General features: G+C 40.8%; 1 protein-coding gene across 4 annotated transcripts in view; it reads left to right on the top strand.

Annotated features, from left to right (window-relative positions):
* The window catches only part of GAN (gigaxonin), a 96,741-nt gene extending 74,271 nt beyond the window's left edge, over nucleotides 1–22,470 (top strand). For 3 of the 4 annotated variants that reach the window (XM_023558135.2, XM_064273745.1, XM_064273746.1), the window contains exons 10-11: nucleotides 7,580–7,689; nucleotides 7,777–22,470. In XM_023558135.2, coding sequence (XP_023413903.2) covers nucleotides 7,580–7,689; nucleotides 7,777–7,958 — 292 coding nt within the window. In that variant the 3' untranslated portion in view covers nucleotides 7,959–22,470. The remainder of the gene's footprint in view (nucleotides 1–7,579; nucleotides 7,690–7,776) is intronic. The other variant, XR_010318842.1, reaches the window with a different exon arrangement.
* Nucleotides 22,471–23,744: the final 1,274 nt, after the last annotated feature.

Raw genomic sequence — 23,744 nt, 5'->3', positions numbered from 1 at the left:
AACGGGATCCTTTACCCCACAGTATAATACATATTTCATGTTGTATAATGGATTATTTCTTAGGCAAGACTAATAAAATATAATGACCAGAACACCCAAGTTCTGACTCTAAAGTATCAAGAAGTGAAACTACCGTCGTCTGCTTTTACTTAATGTCTCCTTGGAGTAGACATTGTTGTGCTTTGGATAGTAGTTTAAAGTGATGATTAGCCTAGATAACCTCTTACAGTGCCTTTCACCTCAGCAAGTAACTTATGGATGAGTGTTTCTGTGTTGAATTTAATCATGGAGATAGTAGCATCTGGACCAGTACTATTCAATGGGTAGTCTCCAATCAGCCCCATCAATGTCACCTGGGAGCTCATTTAGAAATGTGGGGACTAGGAACCAGCACTCATGTTTTATATAAGGAATAGGGATGCTGGGTATGTGTGCGTGTGTGTGAAAGCTGTGCCCACAAAGGTGGTGGGGAGCGTAAACATAATGAAGAGTCACGTGGCTAAAAATAAAATGGATTTATCTGTCTTTACAGTAATAGATCAAGGAGCCCTGGTGACACAGTGGTTAAGTACTTGGCTGTTAACCGAAAGGTTGGCAATTCAAACTCACCCCATGGCTCCACAGGAGAAAGACTTGGTGATCTGCTCCTGCAAAGATTACAGCCAAAAAAAACCCAATGGGGAAGTTGTGCTATGTCACATGGAATCACCATGAGCCAGAATCAGCTCAACAACAACAACAAATAGTAGTAGGCATGGAATATTCCTTGATGATTCCTAAATTTTAGAACTTACTATTTCTAGACAGAATTCAACAGAAATTAAAAATATACCTGAAGTACTATTGTATGAGTCTTCCAAGGAAAGAAAGGAAAAAGTGAAAGAGAAAGGAGGGAGAGTGGGGAGACCTATTTTAATTTATATATTGGTCCAAGCACTCAGAAATAAGTATCTTACTCTTTTACTGATAACTGCTCTCATTTAGGGGAGTGTGAGTATCCTTTAGATTAAAAATAATTTAAATAGGCTTTACTATAACCACTGACATTTTTAACTGCATTTTAAAAGCATACATGGCACACTGTGAAAAATGTAACCAATGTCTCTGAACAATCTGTATAGAAAATGTTAAATGGGAACCTAATTTGCTGTGTAAACTTTCACCAAAAGCACAACAAAATATTATTAAAAAAAAAAAAAAAAAGCATACCATACATGGTCTTGAAACTCCTTTGTTCCTGGAATCTAATCATAACAGAAACTCTAATCTCCCACCCGAGGTAGACTTCCTTCTGTGTTGTCCACACCAGAAGTCAGACAGCCTCTGCTCTGGTACCTGTGGTTGTCCTGCGCTTGTCACCTTACTAGCGGCCCATTTTAAACAAAAACCTCAACACCACTTTCTCAAATTTGCATTCCTTCAGTGCGGACCCTCCTTCCCAAGGGTGTCTTGCTCTGTCATGGTTCTTTGCCTTTTCACGTACCCTTCCTTTTGAATCCTGGAAGTCTCTTCCTCCACTTGTCTACTAGGCAGACCCCTACACATCACCTCGTCACAAATACCCTGTCCCTCGGAAGCTCTCCCAGAATCTCCAGGGCAGATTTAGGGGCTTCTTCTCTTGGAACTTCTCACTCACCCCCCACACACATGCAGACATACAGCCACTATCTTATATGTTTACACTCAAATTTTTCTCCACACTGGACTAAGTCCTTTGAGGGCAGGAACAATATCTGACCTTTGCAGTCTTAGTTAGCTGGTTCATTGCCCAGCAATAAAGTTTTGTTTAATGAGTAAATGTTATAAGTGAATGACTGCATTATATTTCAACAACGTTTTACAGGGGCATAGAAATGGGAGCTATAACTGCTGACTGGCTGCATAGACGTGGTAGCATTTGATGTGGGTATTAAAGGGCAAATATGAGTTTACTTGGCAGAAAAAAAGAAGGGGAAAATTGTAAACAGAAGAATAGCACTAACTAAGGCAGGGGTTAGGAAAATATATGGACTTCTCAGAGAGGAACTGGTGGGTTCGAACCATGAACCTTTTGCTTAGCTGCCAAGCACTTAACCACTGGACCACCAGGGTTCCTTAACTAATATGATAGGTCCAGTAGAAGACAGACATAAAAGAAGTTAGGCCAGATGCTAGGCCCATGTTATGGATTGAATTGGGTCCCCCCGAAATATGTGTTGGAATTCTAAACTCTAACCTGTGGGTGCATTAGAATTATGGTGTTGGCAAAGAATATCGAATATGCCATGGACTGCTGAAAGAATGAACAAATCTGTCTTGGAGGAAGTACAGCAAGAATGCTGCTTAGAGTCGAGGATGGCGAGATTTCATCTTGCTTACTTTTGACATGTTATCAGGAGGGACCACTCCATAGAGAAGGACATCATGCTTAGTAAAGTAGAGGGTCAGCAAAAAAGAGGAAGACCCTCAACAAGATGGACTGACACAGTGGCTACAACAATGTGCTCAAATATACCTACTATTGTGAGGATAGTACAGGACCAGGCAACGCCCCTCTGTGTTATACATGAAATCGCCATGAGTTGGAGCTGACTCGATGTCACCCAACAACAACATACCAGTGGATGTAATTTAATCTAATGTAATGTAATCATCTTCCACAGTGCAATCTAGCATGTAATCTATCAGGTGGAATCATTCCAGTATAGGGGAAATGCTAAAATAATCACTTCTGAGTTATATAAAGAATAACACAGACACAGAGACATGCACAGAGACATGGGGGACAGACCCTATCTGACAACAAAGGAGGTAGATATATCTACAATCCCAGGAACTCCAAGGATTGCTGGCAGCTACTAAAAGTTGAAATAGACCTCCGCCTAGAACCACGCTCCAAATTCGAGCTTCTGGCCTCCTGAACTGTAAGAAAATAAATTTCTGTTCTTAAAGTCACCCACTTGTGGTATTTGTGTGACAGTAGCTGTAGTTAACTAACACAGACCAGGAAAATGTGCTAAGGAGTTTGGGCCCTGTTCTGGATGTGTTGAAGAACTGTGGAGGATTTTTGAATCAGAGAGTGACAAGGTCAGATGTGTGACTTTTAACTGGAGATAGGCTAAAAGGAAATTACAAAGTCCAGGCAAAGATACGTAATAGCCTGCTAGAGGGCAGCAACAGTAGAACAAGAAAAACCAAAGTCACCTTGAGAAGCAGTCTGGAAATTGGATCAAAAGGACTTGGCAACTAGCTGAATGTGAGAGGTAAGGAACCAGTGAAGAGAGGCGGAGCCAGGATGGCGGAATAGTAAGATGCTTCAGGTGATCTCTCTTACAACAAAGACCTGAAAAATCAAGTGAAATGATTATATTTGTGGCAAGCTAGGAGCCCTGAACATCAAAGACAAAGTTAGAAAACGGACTAAGTGGCAGGGGGAGAGTGAGACCATTCAGAAGCAGAGAGGAGTTGCCAGACCTGAATCACTGAGATCCCTCGGGCACCATTCCCGGGCATAGCTGCAGTGGGCTGGTGGTAGTGTTTGGCCTCAGTTTTCTCAGGGAGAAGCAGCCAGCCGCACAGCTTACTCACATCTCTGGAACCAGAGAATAACAGCGCTCTTGGCAAAAGCTAAGTACTTACGTCTATTTTACCGCACCTGCCCCCCCACCGCCAAACTGGCTTCAGTGGCTCTTGATTTCCCTGGGCCTAAGATAGGCCCATTTGAGTGCCCTGAACCATGCTCCCAGACTTGGAGAAGGAATAAATTCACAACAGGGGGAAAAAATAATTTGCCAGCTCCACTAACCTGGGGAGCTCAGGACAGAAGCAGCTCCTGTCCAGGCATAAGCAGTCCGTGGACTTTGAATACCTTTCTCCCCTGCATGGACCTGTGTGGGCCTTTTCCAGGAGAATAGGCCCTTGCTGGCAGACTGCGAATATTTAAGCTGTGCAGTGGAGAGGTGGGTGTTTGATACTTGACATGGCTTTGCCTATTAAACAGGGTCCTCACCTACCCACATCAGGAGCCTAAGGACGGGTTGCCCCTCTCAGGTCACCCAGCCCCCGCAGCAGGGGTCCAAGGATATCTGGTACCTCCCAGTCCTTACAACCAAAAGTGTTGGGTGCCCATGGTCTGTCTGCAGAGCCCGCCTACCGGCACGCTCTAGGGAAAAGAGACACACGTCTCTCTTCCCTCAGAGATACTCGGGGGATGGTTCTCAGCCCCCTGCCTTGTTCAGAATGTGACCCCTCCTGCAACCAGACACCCCTGCCCCTCTAAGAGTGTAGGACAGAGCCTGTACCACACAGTTCATGATCAGCTACCTGGACACCTGAGCTGAATCCACACAAGAAAAGTGAATGGACTCGTAAGCTCATATACCTGATAACAGCTCTAGCCATCTGGTGACAGGACATCAGAGCCCCAAAGGGGAAAATAATCAAGCTGGCTCACTCAAGCAACCCATCTGGGCATATCAAAACAAAACAAAGTGAGAAGCTAGGTTACAGTAAGCAAACATAAAATAAACTGATACAATAACTTATAGATGGCTCGAGACAACAGCCAATATCAAAGCACATAAAGAAACAGATTGTGATTGCTTCAACAAGCTCTCAAAACAGGGAATCAAAGGATCTTCTGGATGAAGGTGCTTTCCTAGAGTTACCGGATACAGAATTCAAAAGATTAATATACAGAACTCTTCAAGACATAAGGAAGGAGATCAGGCAATACTCAGAACAAACCATGGAACACACAGATAAAACAGGTGAAGAAATTAAAAAGGTTCTTCAATAACATAATGAAAAATTTAATAGGCTGCAAGAATCCATAGAGAGACACCAATGAGAAATTTGGGAGATTAACGATAAAATTACAGTGTTAGACAACTCAATAGAAAGTCAGAGGAACAGAATCGAAAGTGGAAGACAGAATTGGGGACCTTGAAGATAAAGCACTTGGCACCAATATGTTTGAAGAAAAATCAGATAAAAGAATTTTTAAAAATTAAGAAATCTTAAGAATCACGAGGAACTAGTGAAGTCAAAGACAGACCTGAACTTTCTGACCTAATTGCCTGGAAATGGAGCGTGGCGGTCAGGGTTGACTACAAAGGCACCAGAGGCAACCTTCTGGGATGATGTAAATGTTCTCTGTTGATTGGGTTGTTGGTTATTGGTTATAGGGACGTATACATTTGTCAAAACACATTGAATTATATACTTAAAATAGGTTCATATTTTTGTGTGTAAATTATTTCATTCTCTAATTTGGTACCTAAATAACATTTATTTTAAAAGAAAAGATATGGGGGAATTTGGGTAGATGGAGCCCTTGGGTGGCACAAATGTTAAGCCATTGGCTGTTAAATGAAAGGTTGGCCTTTCGAGCCCACTCAGGCACCTCAGAAGAAAGGCGTGGTAAACTGTTTCCAAAAAGTCACAGCCATGAAAACCCTATGGAGTGCAGTTCCATGGGGACATACATGAAGTTGCCAAGAGTTGGAATCAGCTTGATGGCAACTGGTTTGGTTTTTTGGAGTAGAATCAGGAACATTTGCTCCTATTAAATTATTTTCTCTCATTAACATTTTTTGGGTTTTTACCTAACTTTTTTCTGGCCATTAACTACTTGGCAATCCCCATAGGCACACTCAAACAATTTTTTTCTTTCTCCATTGCTTTATTTTTAAATCTTGATAAAATTACAGTATCACCTGGTGAAATGAAAGGCTGACTCTCATTTTCCCTTCATTTCAGCATGTCTTTGTCTATATTTTGGGCACTATCCAAGATCAATAATATATATGGTTAATTGCAGGCCGTTAATTTGTTGTAAAGAAAAGGATCCTATTTTCTAGAGGAAGGTAGGGGTTTGCCTGCATATGTTACCTCCTAGTTCAGTAAGAGGAGCCCTGGTAGCACAGTGGTTAAGAGCTCAGGTTGCTCTTAACCAAAGGTCAACCAAAAGGTCAGCAGTTTGAATCCACCAGCCACACCTTGGAAACCCTATAGGGCAAGTTCTACTCTGTCCTATAGGGTCACTGTAAGTCAGGATCGACTTGATGGCAGGCAGCAACAGCATTACTGTCATTATTTTTCGTATCTGGAGGGTTACATAGTTTAGTAAAGCATACCAAATTAGAGCTCTAAAACTAAAAAAAAAAGAGTGTCTGAATTTCACTTTGTAACTATATGTACTTCACTTGCCATGAAAGAGAGAAAGTATGCAGATGTGGTTTTGTTTATTAAAAATACATTAGTTTGAAAATGTTTACTTCATTTAAAGATAAAGAGGAAATGTGCTTATTTCGCTTATGGAAAGAATAGTCCTGGGACTACCAGAGAATAAAGAAATAACATTTATAGAAAACACCTGTACTTCTGATGAGGAAAAATTAAGATAGTCTGATAAGAACCATTCTACCTCAGTTTTTATTCACATGGAGTCTTTGTTCTCACCTCCCAAATCAATTTCAAAATGCCACATGCCTTCCTGGGCCTTGGTCATTCTCACGGCTTTAGATATCTATAGGTCGAAATCCCTAAATCTATTTCTTTAGAGGCCTTTTTTCCTGACCTGTAACCTTGTCATTTCAGCTGTCTCTAGGGCCTCTCCTGGGGGTCCCACGGGCACCTTAAATTTAGCATATCATAAGTTGAATGGTTTTCTTTCCCTTCTGTTTCTGCTCTGGCTTTCTATTATTTATCTCAACAGTGGTCCCTCCATTGTAGCTGGGAACTTTGTCGTCGTTGACTCCTCCCTCTGTCTCCCTCCCCAAATCCAAGGGAAAACAGTTGCTGTTTTATTCAACCATGGAAATGCCTCTTTTTTTGGCCTCTCCTTTCCACTCGTGTTGCTGTTTCCTTGGTCTTCAGCTCTCACCACATCTAGACCATAGAATCCACGGTTACCTAGCATTGCTCTCCGCCAGCACAACCCTGGCAGTGCTGCCAGAGAATTTTCCTCAAACTTTTCTGCCTGTGACCTCCTGTAGCTCCTTGTTCCAGATCTTTGGCTTGGTCCTTCACAGCCAAGCCCAGCCTGTTTCCAGCCTCACTCCTGGCACTTCAACCCATGTATCTCAGACACGCTGTATACATCTTGTGTGTTCCTGAAAGTGCCCTGCTGTCTTGTGGTCATATGTCGTTGTACATAGTGTTTTCTCTTTCTGAAGGGCTCTTTCCCTGTTGCCCGTCGGGCAAATTCCTTTTTATCTTTCAAAGCCAAGTTCTATTATGACCCCTCTGCGAAACCTGCTCTGATGGCCCTCTCACTCCCCTGCAGAGTTAATGTAATGAGCGTTGCTGCTGCAGTGCCTCAGGTGCACCCCCTCCTTTTCTCTGCGCCTTCATCATATGTTGTGTCTGCTTTTTCCCCCCATAATCGTCAGGTTGTAATACAATTACAGGTTTGCCGTCACCCTGCCCCAGTAGATGGTGAGTTCCTTATGAACAAGTATCTCAGCATCTTCAGCGTTGTGCTGTCAGTGACTGGCATGATGCCGGTACTGGTTTATGGCTAAGTTCTGTTCCTCAGGCGGTCTTCCTGTATGTCATGGTCATCCTTTTCCTTTTAATTTTGTCTGTTTGTTTTCAGGTGGATATACCTTAATGACCAGAATTTATGCATCCCTGCCAGCTCCTCATTTGTTTATGGAGCTGTGCCCATAGGAGCTAGTATTTATGTTATCGGAGATCTCGATACAGGTAAGAATGTTACCGTGATTTTGTTGGAGCTGTTTTCTAGCGATTCAAAGGCACATTGTCTCATCTTTGCTTATTGTTGTGTTTTAGGTACCAATTATGACTACGTGCGTGAGTTTAAAAGAAGCACAGGAACCTGGCACCACACAAAACCACTGCTTCCCTCTGACCTTCGTCGCACCGGTTGTGCAGCCTTACGTATTGCAAATTGCAAGCTGTTCCGCCTGCAGCTTCAGCAAGGCTTATTCCGTATTCGTGTTCATTCACCTTGAAGAGGAAGCAGAGCAGAAACAGAGATCCTGACCCAAGTCCACCATAACATAGCTTTATGTCGGGGAGAACAGCGAGAGCGGGTGAGATGGGCTCTGTGTGTTGTGCTTTGGTATGGTAACTCTTTGGTAGTTTGATAATGCTTAAAAGCTTGAGCTTCAGCTCTTGTTTGGGAGAATACATAACTGTTGAACAACTGCCTAGGAGGAATGAGTTCCTCCAATTAGATGTGTTCATGGACAAATGGAGGCTGGGAAATGTCAAAAGGAAAAGGGAAGTAGAAATTTGTATAATGTAAAATATTGAAATCAAGATACTAAGGTGCATTTTCCCTGAAGGGAACTTATATCTGACTGACTGCTGTGTTCAAGTACATGGCTTTGGTATACAAAAAATTCACATATGCAAATCAACATATCCAAACATACCAAGATTGCTTTTCTACTGCACTTGGAGTATTAGGCCTAGTCCTGCCCAACAAATTAAGGTGTGTGCCTAAAACATTAGATTGGACTATATGCCAGTTAGTCTCCATTTATTACTAGTACTCGTCCTGAGAATGTTTTTTAAACTATATTATGATGAATTGAAACTAAGATAACATTTTCTTTTATAACATTCTATCTTAGTGACCTAAGGATTCGATAAATTATTAAGTCAGGTTGCAGCCCTCACGTGAACTTTAAGGAAGCTGCCTGTGTTCATTTAGATTAAGATGCATTCCGCCGTGATTTCTGGGGTAGTACTTTTGGAGTTGTGAAGGATCTCTAGCAGGGCCATTCTTCCTTTTCAATTAATCAAAACCATTTTATACGTATGAGGATATTTAGCAAGTAGGAAGTTTTATAAAGGAAAGACGCGAGTCAGGCAAATAATAAAAGTCTGCTTTGACTTTAAAAAACTGTCCAGACAAAATATATGGGGATCAAAAACGTTTTAATATGATCTGTCTGAAAGCACACAGAGTCTTGTTTACTGCTGTTTCAGGTTTGAAAACTTGTCTTAGAATGCAAATCTGTGTTAAAAACCTAGTCTTTACAGTCAATTTTCCCAAAGCTGTTTACTAGTAAGAGTTTTAGACACATTATGTTACAAGTAAAGTTTGGCTGGTAGAATACACTACCTCAACTTAATTTCATTTTGTTCCTAGTAGACCAAATTGATCTTTTCCTTCTCCCCCCTCTTTTTCTGCCCTTTCCTCCTACCTTAACCCACTCTACCCTACATCCCATTGGGAAAAACAAAAGCCTTTTGTTAGTAGAATTTATTTTTAATAAATATCTTAATACTTATTATTAAGATATTCTGTTTTCCATTCAAACGATACCATCTTAGTGTGAAATCATGGCCTTCAAAGTGCTTGATTATCATTTGAATTTTACGCAATATCAAATTTCTAATCAATTTAATATATAATACTTCATTTTTTATTGTTTTCTACGGCTTTTTTTCTCTTAGACTATGGCTGTCAAAAACAAAACCCAGTGCCATCGATTCTGACTCATAGCTGCATTTTGTCTTAATGATTAGTAAATGTGTAAGTGTATCCTTTGGCTGTAAATTAAAGAATGGGAAATCCTTCTAGAAGCTTCCTCTATGGAATCTTTATATGCTGTTACCACGCATATGAAGCATCCCTTATGGTCTCATACCCATGAATAGGAAAACGGGTGACCTATCTGCAATATTTTTTTTTCTTATACCTGTTGGAGGTCACTGCGATTCTACAAAGGTTGCTGAAAGAGGCCGTGGGGTCCCACAGAATGTTGTGTGTGGCCAGAGGATACTGGGTAAGAGAAGTTATGAGGTTTTTGTTATATACCCGTGCCACACGTTTGCCACACATTCATGGAATATAATCAAATTTGATATTTAAATCAAAGCCAGTTTTTTTCCGTTTTTATCCTGTACCCGTCAGCTATTTTCTGCACATTTTCCCAATGACACTTTGGGTATCCTTTAATCAAAGCAAGCTACTTAGCCACTGCAAAGAAAAAAAAAATTATTTTTACAATTAGGGATTAGTTTTAGAGGAAACAAATTGCTCAAAAAGTGAACTTTCCCTGGTGAAATATCCTGTGCAGGACAGACCTTGGCATTACGAGACCGTAGTTGAGGTACATTAAAAATAGTGACTGATATTTTGCTAAAGCCATGAGAGTCAGCAGTTCTCTTTTTTAATTTCTGAAAAATTCTTTCCAATCTCTGCTAGGCCCCTCAAAGGAGACTCTTCATTGTTTTGGAGTGAATGGGTTCCTAATGCAATATTCTCAGTGCCTACATGATTTAGTTAGTTTGTTTTATAAAAATAATTCTTTTTTTTTTTTTTAGTTCATTGACACTGTAGCTACAGAAATTAGATAATGTTTTATAAAATAAATTTGCCACATAATAGGGATGCAATAACCAACAAAAGCTGCTAAGTGCCAAACTTATTTTACTATATAATATAGAAATATAAAAATATTGTTTTGAAGTATAGGGCTGTATTTAATTAATTATGTTCCAAAAATCAATTATGATTTTTTTGGTAAATTACACTTATTTCAGTATTCTGAAATAAATTTTAGCTCATTTCATGCAGGTTTGTGTTTTAACATTCCACTTATGCCTTGAAACATCATTTCTTACTAACATTTTTGATACTTCTTTCTCTGCAAGGTACTTTTACCTGGTATAAATTGGAATTGGCAGCTGATGATAGGTCTTTAAATTTTTAAATATAAATATCTTTGGGGAAAGTGCAATTGATTTTCATTATCTCACCAACAGAAGGAAAATTGTCTCAGGTTAAAGTAAGTGAATTTTTAAAATTCTCCCTAGGCTATAGTCTAAAGTAGGTTTGTTTGTTTGTTTAATACATCCAAATATAGATTTTTTTCAAAAATTTTATTAATTTAAAATGAAGTTTTTTTTTTTGTTTATTTGTTTTTGATAGTACTTATCACCTGTGAGAGGAAAAAGTGTGAGAGAGACTGAGAGTGATGAGTGTGTGAGTGAATGAGTGTGTGTGTGTGTTCTGTGACTTGGTAGGTCTGTTTGTATATATTTACTTTTTGAATTGTGGCTCCGCACTACACATGTATCTGTCTCCTGGTGCTTCAGATAAATTCTTGAGCCTGCTAACCTTCAGTTTATACTGCTGTGTTAAACTCATGTTCAGTGTAAATACTGAAATATTTGTAGTAAGTTTTACTTGGCGTTTGCATTTCTCATCTGTAGTAGGATTTTTAAAAAATCAGTGTTTACCAACTGATAGTTAGTATGCTACAAAGATTTGGCCTAAGAAATTTCCAAATTCACATTTAGCTTAGTATTACATTGCTGTGAGGAGCTGATAGCTAACAGTAAGCTTTTTTCCAAACTGTGTAGCAACTAAAAAAGAATATCTGGGGTATGTTGGACAGTCTGTTGTTTGTATTGAACTCTTGTAGTGCGCTACCACTTTAATGATGGTACTTTCTTCATTGTTGGTTTGAAAGTGCCATTTTTATAATTTGTAAGTTGAGGGGGCTTTCCCAGGCAGTGTATAGGTAATAAGTTCTCTGTATTGACATGGCAAAGATAGGGCTCTCTACTCTATTGTAGCACCTGAGTTACTCTGGTAGTAAGTTAGGTTTTTAGAGAAATGTGTTAACTACCTTGGTCCATTGGGTTCCATATGGTGCATTCCTTTTTCATTGTACCAAACCATTGATCCCAGAAAAATTTCCAAGGAGTGCTAAAAACACTGCAGTAGTGCTTTCTGGAATTTTGGCTTCCTTGATAAAAGAGAAAGCCTCCTGAGATCAAATGATGACATCTGGTTAGCTGGGCAGAGAACGAAGTGGCGCTTTCATTGTGTCAGTTTCCTGATGGAAGGGAAAGGTGAGACTGCTCTTTTTGGGTAGCGGCCCCTTGAGCTGTGGGGAGCAGTGGGACGCGGTGCGAAAAGGAACTGTTGGGTGCAGCAAAGTCTGCCCCGGCTCTTCTGCAGTGTTTATCATGCACCCACTATGTGGGACTTCTGGGGGAACCGAACCATGAGGAAGATGGAAAAATACTGCCCTCCCTCTCTAGATTGTAAACTCCTTGTGTGCAAGGACTATCTTAGTTATTTGCTAATCTCAATGCTTGGCACATAGTAGGTAATCAATAAGTGTTTGATGAATGAATATATTATGTTTGTGATCAAAGTGATATTCTTCAGTGGATTAAAAAGTACTCTCCAAGAGTGACTTGTTTTATGGATTTTAAATGAGAAATTGTGTATACAGGTGGTCTGGCCTCATAATATAGAGTGGGAAAATAGTATAGAATAATAAGTACAAAGTGCATGATGTATATGATGTACAACCCTGTGGTCTCTGTATGCCCTATAGGATTTTTAAGAACCTATACTCAGCACACCTAATGATGTTTATCACCTTTCATATTGGGTTTTATCTTCTGCTTTTTATATGGGGCTCAAAATCTTTTCCAGGATGTATTGCTCTGATCCTCCCATCTCTGTGATTGGCGGGGGTACTGTCCCCATTGACAGAGTAGCCTTTGAGGCCAAGGTCAATGATTGGATTTCTCACCTTGGGTGTGAGTATAAACCAAAAGCCACGTCCAAGTCTTTGGATCATCGGCTCACTGTTCAGCCTGTTAGACTGTAACTTAAGTTTCTAGGCAGACAAGTATTTTCTTTTTAATCATAAAATAATCATTTGTAGTATAATTTAAGCATCCAAAATATCCATTGCAAGTTACACAAATATAAAAAAGAGCTTTGGCTTTCTTTGTCAGTTAGCTATAGGGAACTTAATACTTTCTTAAAGTCATTAGAAGGACAAAAGTAAATGTGTGTGAGAGAAAGTGTTTTTACTTTTAAAGAGCTGAAGCTTCCTTTCTACTCTTCTTCCTTACCTCCTATAACCAGTGAAGAAGAAGAAACTGTCTTGGAATGTCAAAGAGGTTGTTTTGCTAGCTTTCTAACAATCCCAGTAGTATTCTTTACAGTTGGTTCAGACATTATGGAAACTTATGGTAAGGGAATGACCCACGTGTTCATATTTAAGAAGAACTCAGGTGAATGTTTGCCATGCTAGCTGGCAGTGAAATCTCAATAACGTTGAACCATCTTTTCCATATTTTTTGGTGAGCTGGCTGGTGAAACTTTTGAAAGTTGTGTTTTTCAGGAGTAATTATATTATTATTTAAATTTTAAACATATTTCAGCCTTTATCTCATTGTAATAGTTCCACTTATACAATGTATTAGAAGCTCAATTATGATCCTAAATTCTTTGGTCTAATGCATACAATTTAGGAAAGTCAGTTCCTTTTCAATTCTATCATAAAGTTCTCAAGTGATTAGATTTTTAAACTCATTGCTTTTCTCGTGAAATGAAAAATCAAAACTATATTGCATAATTATTTAGTGAGAAATGGCTTTTTAATATTTTTTATTTTGTGCTTTAACCTACTCTTATTAAATTGCTACTGAACTGAAATTTGGGCTAAATTATGCTTTTTTATATTGATTTTCTCATGGCCTGACAAAGTTGTTGATCTTCCTTTACTACAAACATTATAACCAAACTGCTAGACTAAATTCTGAGATCACTGACATTGGAATTAGAGAAGGTTCAGGAAGGAAGGGGGTGTTACCCCCCAAGGACCCGGCACACCCTGCCTAAGATGAGGTGGGAAGGATGAGCCAGTTAATGTGATCCGTGTAAACAAATGGCCTCTTCAGAATCATTCAAATCCCAAGTAAATGTTTGTAGGTTCATCTTTCTTTCTGTTTGGGGAGTTATATTTATTTATTTTTTAGGGCCTTATTTCAGTACAATTAGTAGGTCTTAAAGTACCTTATTTTGTTCTTGCTCATCAGTTACAGATAATGTGTACCTTAGAACCTTGAATTAAACGTTTTAAAGTCACACCAACGAGCTTGGTTTCAGTAGGACTGTATGCAGCTTGCTTCATCATGCTTCCTGTTTAATTGGATGAGAACTACATGCGTTTATTCCCTTGTTCTTTGTGTTTATAGGAAAAACTCTGTTCTCAGCTACCTCATTATGTAGTGCTGTGTTTGATCCCCTGCCAACTTAGAAGAAATCAACACATTCTGTCCTTTGACAAAAGCCTGGAAGCAAGCAATAAGCGGCCTTGAGGAATACAATTCTCTAAGGCGTTATTTTCCATTTTGCTACTTTTTTTTTTGTTTGTTTGTTTTAAATAGGCACTTTTAATCAGGAGGAACAATAATTCTCCTAGAGCCTGCTGCAAAGTGATTACTTGAAACTCAACTTGAACTTTAAAGAGTCTTTAACTGACTGTGTTTCCAAAACCTGGAAAAGTAGTGTATTTAAACACAACTGCTGTGTAAAATAGAGGGCTTAGTTTCCATTCTTGCTGAAATCAGACAGGAAAAGTTGTCTTTCTGTAATTTGACCCAGTGTTTGGAATTTAGATGCCTGGGGCTGCTAGGGAAACCCTGGTGGCATAGTGGTTAAGTGCTACGGCTGCTAACCAAAGGGTCGGCAGTTCAAATCCACCAGGTGCTCCTTGGAAACTATGGGGCAGTTCTACTCTGTCCTATAGGGTTGCTATGAGTCGGAATCGACTCAACGGCACTGGGTTTTTTGGTTTGGTGGGGCTACTAGTTTTCATATTCTGTAAGGTGCTGTTATAAGCAGTTTAAGGATCTTTTAAGTGTATTTTTAATAATGTGTTTCTCAAGAGTCTTTAATTTTGACGAAAATATAGACACATTGCTAAGTGTCCCTTCTCTTTTAGTCCTGATAACCCTGGGGTTTTGAAATGAAACTCTGCAAGTATCTCCTAAGCACAGGATTGGGGTTGGCCGGACCAATAGAATTTCCTTCTACTTAAAGTCAGGAATCAGCTGATTTGTTCTCCAGGCCAGTGGTGTACCTTCATCTTCCTCCTCCATGTGCCTTCTCCAGCATCTGCCAGTTTGCCTGGTCAGTGAGTTAGGAGGGGCGAGGGAGGCTCATTAATCCTTTTGGACAAACTGCCCCTCCTGGGAGTTACTTCACACAGGAATTCCCCTGTTTCAGGCATAGTTTTACATACCACCTTAAGTGGAGGACTTCAATAATCCTTAGTGGCCAAAAGAGTTATGCCCATTTCTAAAAACCTGGCATAACTTAAGTACCAGGTATAATCTCAAACTAATTCTCCATATCCATTAGTAAGATTCCTTTTTCATGCTTGTGCTTTTTAACGTAAAAGGCTTGCTACTGAGAGTGGAATGGCAAAGTTTCCCCTCAAATGGCAGTACACTAACCCTAGGTTTATCTAGCAGTGGGACCAAACGTATTTCCTATAAGTGGTTTTCAAGAGAACTAAGGCTTTCCCTCTAATTATTTTGAGGAAAACATCTGTAAATATTTGATAAGCTTTCCTGAGCAAACCTAGCAGTTAAGAGCATAGGCCTTGGTACCAGGTGAATCCGGGCTTGAAGACTTCTAACACTGTTTTGGGACCTTTGGAAACTCAATTAACCCTGAGGCTCAGTTTCTTATCTGTAGAAAAAGAACAACAGGGGTATTTACCTCACAGGGTTGTTGTGAGGATTCACGGAAGTAATGAATGCAAAAAGCCAGCCAGTGCCTGGCACAGGTGACGGAGATGGTTATAACCGTAGCCGTATGTCTCAGCACCGTTGACTGTGTCAGCTGTCAATGCAGGAGGCCCTAGAGGGCCTTGCCCTCACTGAGTAGCCCAGACTGAGGGGCTATCTTCACTTTCCTGTCTGTCCTTTAGCATTTCCTGGCTTTTCCCTGCTGAAGGTTGTGATAGCCTTTTACTGCTGGCAGCCTCCCTTCCTGGAGCAGCCTCTGTGATCCTGCACCCTCCTTGAATGTAGGCAACCCTCCCTAGCAGTGTTCTGAGCAACCCAATGAGTTTGAGAATTTTGTCTAAAACAAGGAACTTCTAAGTGAGGTCAGAGGGGTTCTTCTGTGAATGGCATGCTGAGTTGAAATTGGATGGACTCAAAAGACCTATTTTAGCTATTTTGGGGCCTTTTGCCGATATCTTATTCATAACTGTGTTCCCAGCCAGTTGTCATGAGCTAAATAAAGAACTACCAAAAAATTAAGTTCTAACTCTAGCTGGAGAATAGGCTGTTGAAGGATTTTCCAAGATTGTCTCAGTTTGTACATTTTTACAAATGTGTGGTGAGTCCTAAGTAGCCATTCCTCTTTACTTTTCACATGGAGGAGATTATTTGTGCACAAGAAAACCTGGCTAATGCTTGGAAAACAGTGAATTTGTTTCAGATACTGAGAATTCTTCTGCCTAGAAAAACCCTTCAGGCCCTTATATAGTAATGGGAATAGATAAACATGAAATAACGCATGCGATTGAGATGCTTTCCCCTGTTGGTGGCCCAAGGAGAAAATATTACGATAATCATATAAAACTAGTCATTTAAAAAGCAAAAAGCCACCTTGGTTCAACACAGCTGTTTAATCCAGGCTGTGCAGGCTTAGATGTGGACTAATGGACCAGATGCTTTTGGAAGCACTGGCCCCACAGCTTCTGAAAAGGTTGATAATTTGGCTGGCTGGCTGGTCATTTGAAGGAGGAAGGAAGCACTGCAGCCAACAGCTATGGCTGGGAACCTACTGTGTCCGAGGACCCAGCTCAGATCACCACAGGCACTCTCCCTAACCCTTAACCTCAACCTGGCAAAGGTCCGTGTTCCGTTCCTCATTTTATAGGGAAGGAAAGTGAGGCTAAGAGAGACTCAGTGATTGTCTGTGTTTTCTGGCAGCAGAACCACTGCTTGTCCATTTTGTCTTTTGGGTTCGTTGATCCAGGCACAGAGCCTGGGTATATGAGAAGGAAGGAACTTAAAAGATTTCTGTGAAACCTTGGGAGTCCTTCAGACTCCACGTAAGAAACAAATAAACGTATAGGTGTGTTTATAAAATTATTTCTGGACCTGTGCCATTGCTATCCTGCTGCATCTCTAATGTTAACTAAAACCCCAACGTATACAGTTAGAATGTTGAGTTATTATAAATCACTCTGGATTCAGAATTTGCTCAATGAAGGCCCTAATAATACTTAAAACTTTTTACCAGAATAGAGTTAGCCTTTTTTTCCCCACTAAAGTATCAAAGGTATTAGTGTATCTTGGTCAAATAAATGGGCTATTTAAAAAAATCTCTGTTTGAGATCAGTAGACCTAAATTATGCTTTCTTTCTTATCTTGGATGTTATGTGAAACTTAAAAACAAGCAAACAAACAAACAATTTGTGTTACAAGTACTCATGCATATGAAGAACTTTTATACCTTCAAATAAAGAAGGGCTGTTTAACAAAGTGATAGAAAAATGAACTACTTAATTCTATAGCATCCTTCCTTTTCAGTTCAAATGATGGGGCTGGTAGACTTAACCGTATATTACATTCTCACCTTATCTTGATTTCAATAAGACATTTGATATAGTCATTCTTTTTTTTCTTTTAATAAAGTCATTCTTGATATGTTTGTAACTAGGAAAGGGAAGTAGAAATTAGGTTGAAAAAAGGTTGAGAAGTAGAACTTTCAGCTGGTTGAATAGTCATACCCAGCACTGTTGATAGGCATGTTGGAGTGAGGTCCTCTAACAGTATCTTTTTAAAAATATTTTTATTAGAAAGTATAAGAAAATACAGGAGACAGAAAGTGTTAGGAGGGATTAGTATTGGGTGTTAGGATCGATAATGCTCTTTTCAGTGTAATAAAATGGCTAAATGTAAAGTTCCATATCTAGGTTCAGAAAAGATAGTTGCTACATGAAAGAGAAAGGAAAAAGGAGGGGGAGCACATTGATAATTTGAACAAAAGCCAACCGTTTAAAAAGGCACAGCACCGAGTGTCCGGTGCATGGGGCTGGTGTCTAGAAAAGAGAGTCTGCCCTGCTACTTCCTTTGTGCTTGGTCGGGTAGGCCAGTAGACTGCTATATTTCCCCACCAGCTCCAGTACCCACCCGAAGAATGACAACTGGGACAGCAGCGCCTCTAGAAGTGACACCAAGAACACGTGATGGCCCTGAGGCTTTTTGGCCTGTAGGGCCATCTTAAGAAAGAGTAGATGCATGTGCTCGCTCCATAGAGCCTGACTAAGGCCAATAGGCAGAAATCATGAAGAGACGGGAATTTGACCAGTTTGAGAACTTTCAGATATAACTCCCTCTGATAAAAAGGGTGCCTTCTCTGGTATAGCACTCATTTCTGAAAATAGAAAAGACCCCTGTGGCTACGGCTGTGTAAGTACAATAGCGTCAGGATGCTCTTGTGTTGTGGCAGGATATGGGTCAAGATCTCCAAGTCTCGTTGCAAACAAGAGACTCTGTAAGCAGTTCAGTTAAAATAATATTTGTACTTTAACTTTTAAATTATTTTTGAGAAGAGCCTTTGTTCGTGTTAAGCCTGTTCTTCCCCACCTTCCTCTCCTCTCTGCCAATCACCTGTTCACAGGCTGTAACAGCCACAGTCATGTTCAATTCACCATTTGCCTGTGGGTGTTCTGAATCTAGCAGAAGTTACAGAAATATTTCTAGAGATTTTCCTAAGACCATGTTGTCAACCAGAACAGTGATTCCTGCTATACATGCCTCTGTAGACCTAAGAAAGTTGATGAGTAAAAGTCGAATTCCTTTAAGCAGGACTTAGGTTGCTGTAAAGAGGGGTCCTGGGCTGAGGGAGAGTTGGAGTGGCTGACCTCTTCCAGCTCCTTCAAATTCAGGGACCCTGTAGCCCTGTCAGTGGATTATTTTATCATTCTTTGAGAAGAATTTCCAAAGGCTCTGATTCCTCTCATAGTTTTGTCTTGTCTTCTCCTACAAGAGCACACTGCAGCCTTACCCTCAGCTCCAGAGGAGCAGTACCTTGCCCTGAGGGTCCCTGAGCATCTCCTTCCTGATTCCACCTGCTCAGAAACAAGAAAAGCTACGATCACAATAAAATTTATAAGCTGGGAAGTATACCTGTCTTAGTTATCTAGTGCTGCTACAACAGAAATACCACAAGTAGATAGGCTTTAAGAAACAGAAATTTATTTTCTGACAAGTCTAGGAGGCTCGAAGTCCAAATTCAGGGCTCCAGCTCCAGGGGAAGGCTTTCTGTCTCTCTGGGCTCTGGGGGAAGGTCCTTGTCATCAATCTTCCCTTGAGTCTAGGAGTTTCCCAGTGCAGGGACCCCGAGTCCAAGCAACACACTCCTCTCCTGGCTCTTCTTGCTTGGTAGTTTGAGGTCCCCCTCCTCTCTGCTCAATTCTTTTATGTTTCAGAAGAGATTGACTCAAAATACAACCTAATCCTGTAGATTGAGTCCACTTCATTAAAATAATTGCCTCTAATCCTGCCTCATTAACATCATAGAGGTTAGAATTGACAACACATAGGAGAATCACATCAGATCACAAAATGGCGAACAACCACACAATACTAGGAATCATGGCCTAGCGAAGTTGACACATTTTCAGGGGACAGTATTCAATACATGACAATATCCCAGTCACACAGAGTTAGTTGTATTTTTCTTGCTTTTTGTGTGTGTGTTTCCCTCCCCTCTCCTGAGGCCTCTTCACTTTCTAATAACCTTTTGTTTGAACCAGTGTGGATTTTCACTGTGGGTTACCCACAGATACTGCTAGACAGGATCTTTTTGAGAAAGTAGACCCTTGTAGGGACTTCAGTCAAGGTGGAAGAAGGTTATTCTGGCAATCATGTTCCCATCATGCCGTCTATTCCTTCATTCTACACTTCCCCCAGTCCGTTTTTTTAAGAGATTGAATTATGTATTTGGGCAGGGGGGGGGGACCCTTCTGGTTCCGTAAGCCACATAGTATCCAAACCATTCACCTAAAAAATGTTTGTTGAAAAGGCATTCTTCTGGGCACTCCTGACGCGGGCCTTTGTAACTCGCACTGTCCACACCACCTGGTGATGGCTTCAGGAGAACCAGGGGCATCCCGGGTCTGCCCCCCTTTCAATGTAGTAGAACCCTGAGAGCCGAGCTTATCCCCCACTGACCAGCCTGCCTGGGACCCAGCCGCCTCTGTGTCTGCTCCAAGGCCATCAGGGCTTCTCCCTGAGCCAGGAGAGGGCTCCAGATGCACCCACCCAAGGCAGGCCACACGTACTACCTCAGCCCCTAGCTGTGGGCACAGCGTGGGCATCGAGTGGTCAGGCACTTACTGGGGGCCAGGGTAGCTTCTCTCAGCTCACATGAACCTATGCTCTGTGTTATCCCGTCTCCAGAACTACGCTGGGAAGGCCTCCGTGTGGATTCTGTTCTTTACCGTCCTGGCTGGCTTGCTTTAGAGCAGACAAACGCCATCTTTTCCTTTTCTCTTATTTTGCTCTGACTTAAAAGCACTGCAATCCAGATTCTGAATAGGATCAGCAGTTAGAACAGCTTGTTTACAGTAACGATAGAGACCACCTCTTTGTATTTTTTCAAAAGGAATTTTTGCTTCAAAAGAAACTCCAGAAAAAAACTACTGTTAATCTAGTATATGCTCATTGAATTTGACTCTATGCTTTGTAAAAAAATCATGGAGGATCTGGGACATGGGACAAAAGGGTGTCATCAGCTTAAAAAATAAAAAGCATTCAATTGATGTGGATGAACAACCTCTTTTCCTATATAGGACCTCAAGTTATATATGAAAACAGAGATCAGTCACAGTCCATGGGTAACCTTACATTGGGAAATGTGTCAAGTGGCCTTCAATTGAGAAAAGCACAGGCTATTTAGCAAAGCTTGCTAATTAAATAATCTGGGCTATTTCTGCTGATGGGACTCTTCATCTTTTCTTGAACTCATTCCTAACACAGCTTTTGCTTGGTGCCTCACTCGCTACCCCTCCAAGTCGTCAGTGAAGTAGTGATATTTATTTTGTTTTGAATCGTACCATAAAAACCATAATAAAATAATTCTGATTTTCACAGAAATTCTGAGCAACCATCACAACCAATTCTATGGTGTGCACCCACAGAATTGGGAGTGACATATTCAGCAAAAAAACACCTCACGACCCTACTCAGACCCACTCCATCCTCACCAGAAACTACTGCAGAAGCACCTCCAGCAGGTTGCAGCAGGTGGCATTTTACCACTGTGTGTCACTGGTGACAGGCGTCTTTGTAGTTCTTTGTGAGTGAGACCCATCTGTAGTGTACTGTGAACATGCGCGTTCGTTTGTTTCCTATCACTGATAATAGATCTTCTGCTGTGAGAGGGAACTACCAGAAAACTTCCTTAAAACAAGACTGTAAATTCAGTTGAACTCTCCCAAAGTCAGGGCTGCGCTCCACAGTGGGTCCTGGCCCAGCAGGATGGCTGGCATCGCTCCTCTTGGTGCCTGGGTGGTGGTATTGGGCACTCAGTATCTGACTCTCACCCTTGTCAAGAACCACTTTTTAGCAGACTGTTCATTGTGCTGATGCTTTAGTACCATAGGAACAAGCAAATGTAGGAGCCCAGGTGGCACAGTGGTTAAAGTGGTCGTCTACGAACCAAGGGTCAGCGGTTCGAACCACCAGCCGCTTCACGGGAGAAAGATGTGGCAGTCCGCTTCCATAAAGATTTACAGGACAGTAGGTCCTAATCCAAAATCCATCCTGTTAAACACAAATCTTCTTAATAATTAATATAGCTATGTTTTCTGACATAGTTCATGTAGAATATTAATTTTTAAATGTAAACCCTGCAGCTTTTATTATCTAGTCAAATTTCGAAGTGAGAAGCCTAGTTAGACATATGTTCAGATGCAGTTATATTGTGCGTGATAAAAGTATCCTGAACTTTCAAGAAAGACCCACTACTGAAAAGCAGGGATTTGCAATGAAAAATACATACACTAAACACAAGACATACACAAAGTTGATATCTGAAGTTTTGAAAGGTTGCAACTTGTAAAACTGTACTCCTCAGATGTAGGAGGAGAGTAGAGAATCGTGTTAACGTGTTTTAAATAAAATGTCATGTTTCACATCCTGTGGTCCAAACGTTTTGTTTTGTGGAGTAATTTATATTTCTTTGCTGGTATGAAATTTAGCAAAGTCAGAAGTAATTTTTAATTAGTACCTTTCTTACAAAGTTGCTTTATGGTTTACAAGTAATACTGATGCAAAAGGTATGTTAACTTTCTTGAGTAGCACTCACTTTGTTTACATGCTTCAGTATAGTGTGGGCTAACCATGGGGTGGACCCCTTCTCATGGGCACAGGGCCTGTGCTTTGGGAACGTACTGCAGTTGTGCTGTTCTCTTGTACTAAGGATCAGTGGACGTGTTTTATCTTTTTTATGTAGTTTGTATTGACTGGGTTTTATAACTGTAAGAAAACAGAAACAGAGTGTTGTATTTTGATCTGAAATTTGTGTATGGTAAAGTAATTTTGCTTTATGTATTGGAAGTTCATTTAAAACTTGAAATATTTTTTAGAAAGGTACTGAACAAAATGAATTGTCTTTAAGCTGTTTAATTAACCTAATAAAACAATTTAATGGGGAAAGCATTCTACTTGTAATTTTTACACTGGGTCCTGTTGTAGGGTGAGATACTGTATGAATGGAATTATTGTCTTTCTTGTCAGCAGCTACATCACAACCAGAAAGGTTTGGGTATCAGCCCTCTGGTTGCCTGCTTATGATGTAAGATGTGTACCTTGACAGCCACTGCACAGTCATTGCCTTTCGGTGTCTTCGCATCCTACAGCAAGTCTCCACACAATCTCCACCACACCACCCCCACCCTCCGGTCTGTTTCAAATTTGTTTTTCTCAGGAGAGAAAGAAAGTAGATGTAATAGGAAGAGAGGACCTTGATACCAAGGTTTAGTTATGTGATAGAGAATTCCATCTGTGGAAAATAGAATCCTCTGTAATTTCCTCTTGATATCATGCCTAGCCCTGGTGGCGCAGTGGTTAAAGCATTAGGCTGCTAACCAATAGGTTGGCAGTTAGGATCCACCAGCTGCTCCTTGGAAACCCTGTGGGGCAGTTCTACTCTGTCCTATAGGATCACTATGAGTCAGAATCGACTTGACGGTAATGAGTTTGGTTTGGTTTGGGTATCATGCCCAGAGGCTGTAAACCTAAAAATAAATTTCAAAGACAGCTCCCCTGAAGGCAAGGGGCAAAGAGCTTCAAGAATCTATAGTTAATGTCAAAGTCAAGTAAGATGAGGTATATACAAAGAAGTCTGCAGACTTACTCCTGAAATCACAAGAAAAAGACAAAGAAATGGAATATTCACCCTCAGTCTTACTACATAGCATAATTTAGGTTTGGAAATAGAGTTTTAGTTTTTTTCTACCTTCCATTTGAAGAAGGTTATATGGTCCTGCAAACCCTTCCTTCTTTGGGACATGGGGGGGTTCCTGTAGAGCTCTTCCTTTAAACAAGATCTTAGCCAGAAACCTCACACAGGAGGGAAGGATGTAGAACTGTGTGGTTCGAGCTGTGGGCCAGCCCAAAGCCCATTGTCTGCTGCCGAGGCCCCTGGACCACTGCAGAGTCAGTGGGACACAGTCTGAAATGCTGGCCATGCCCCTGTACCCCAGTCCTGGCTGTGCCCACTCACCCACCAGGGAACCTTGGCCAGTGCTACCCTCTCAGAGCCTCCACTTGTCTCTAAAATAAGACTAATTCACTGGATTTCCTGTTCTGGAGGGCGAGGACAGTAAAACCAGAGCAGTGGCAGACCCCAGTGAGCAAACCCTGGACCAGGTGATCACCGGATCCCTTTACCTCTAACGTGTGACTTGTAAATCTGCCCAAGGCTGCCC

Source organism: Loxodonta africana, chromosome 21 (assembly GCF_030014295.1).
Source record: "Loxodonta africana isolate mLoxAfr1 chromosome 21, mLoxAfr1.hap2, whole genome shotgun sequence".
Lineage (NCBI taxonomy): Eukaryota > Metazoa > Chordata > Mammalia > Proboscidea > Elephantidae > Loxodonta > Loxodonta africana.
Note: the sequence above shows the minus strand (reverse complement) of the source record. Positions and strands in the feature narration are given on the sequence as shown.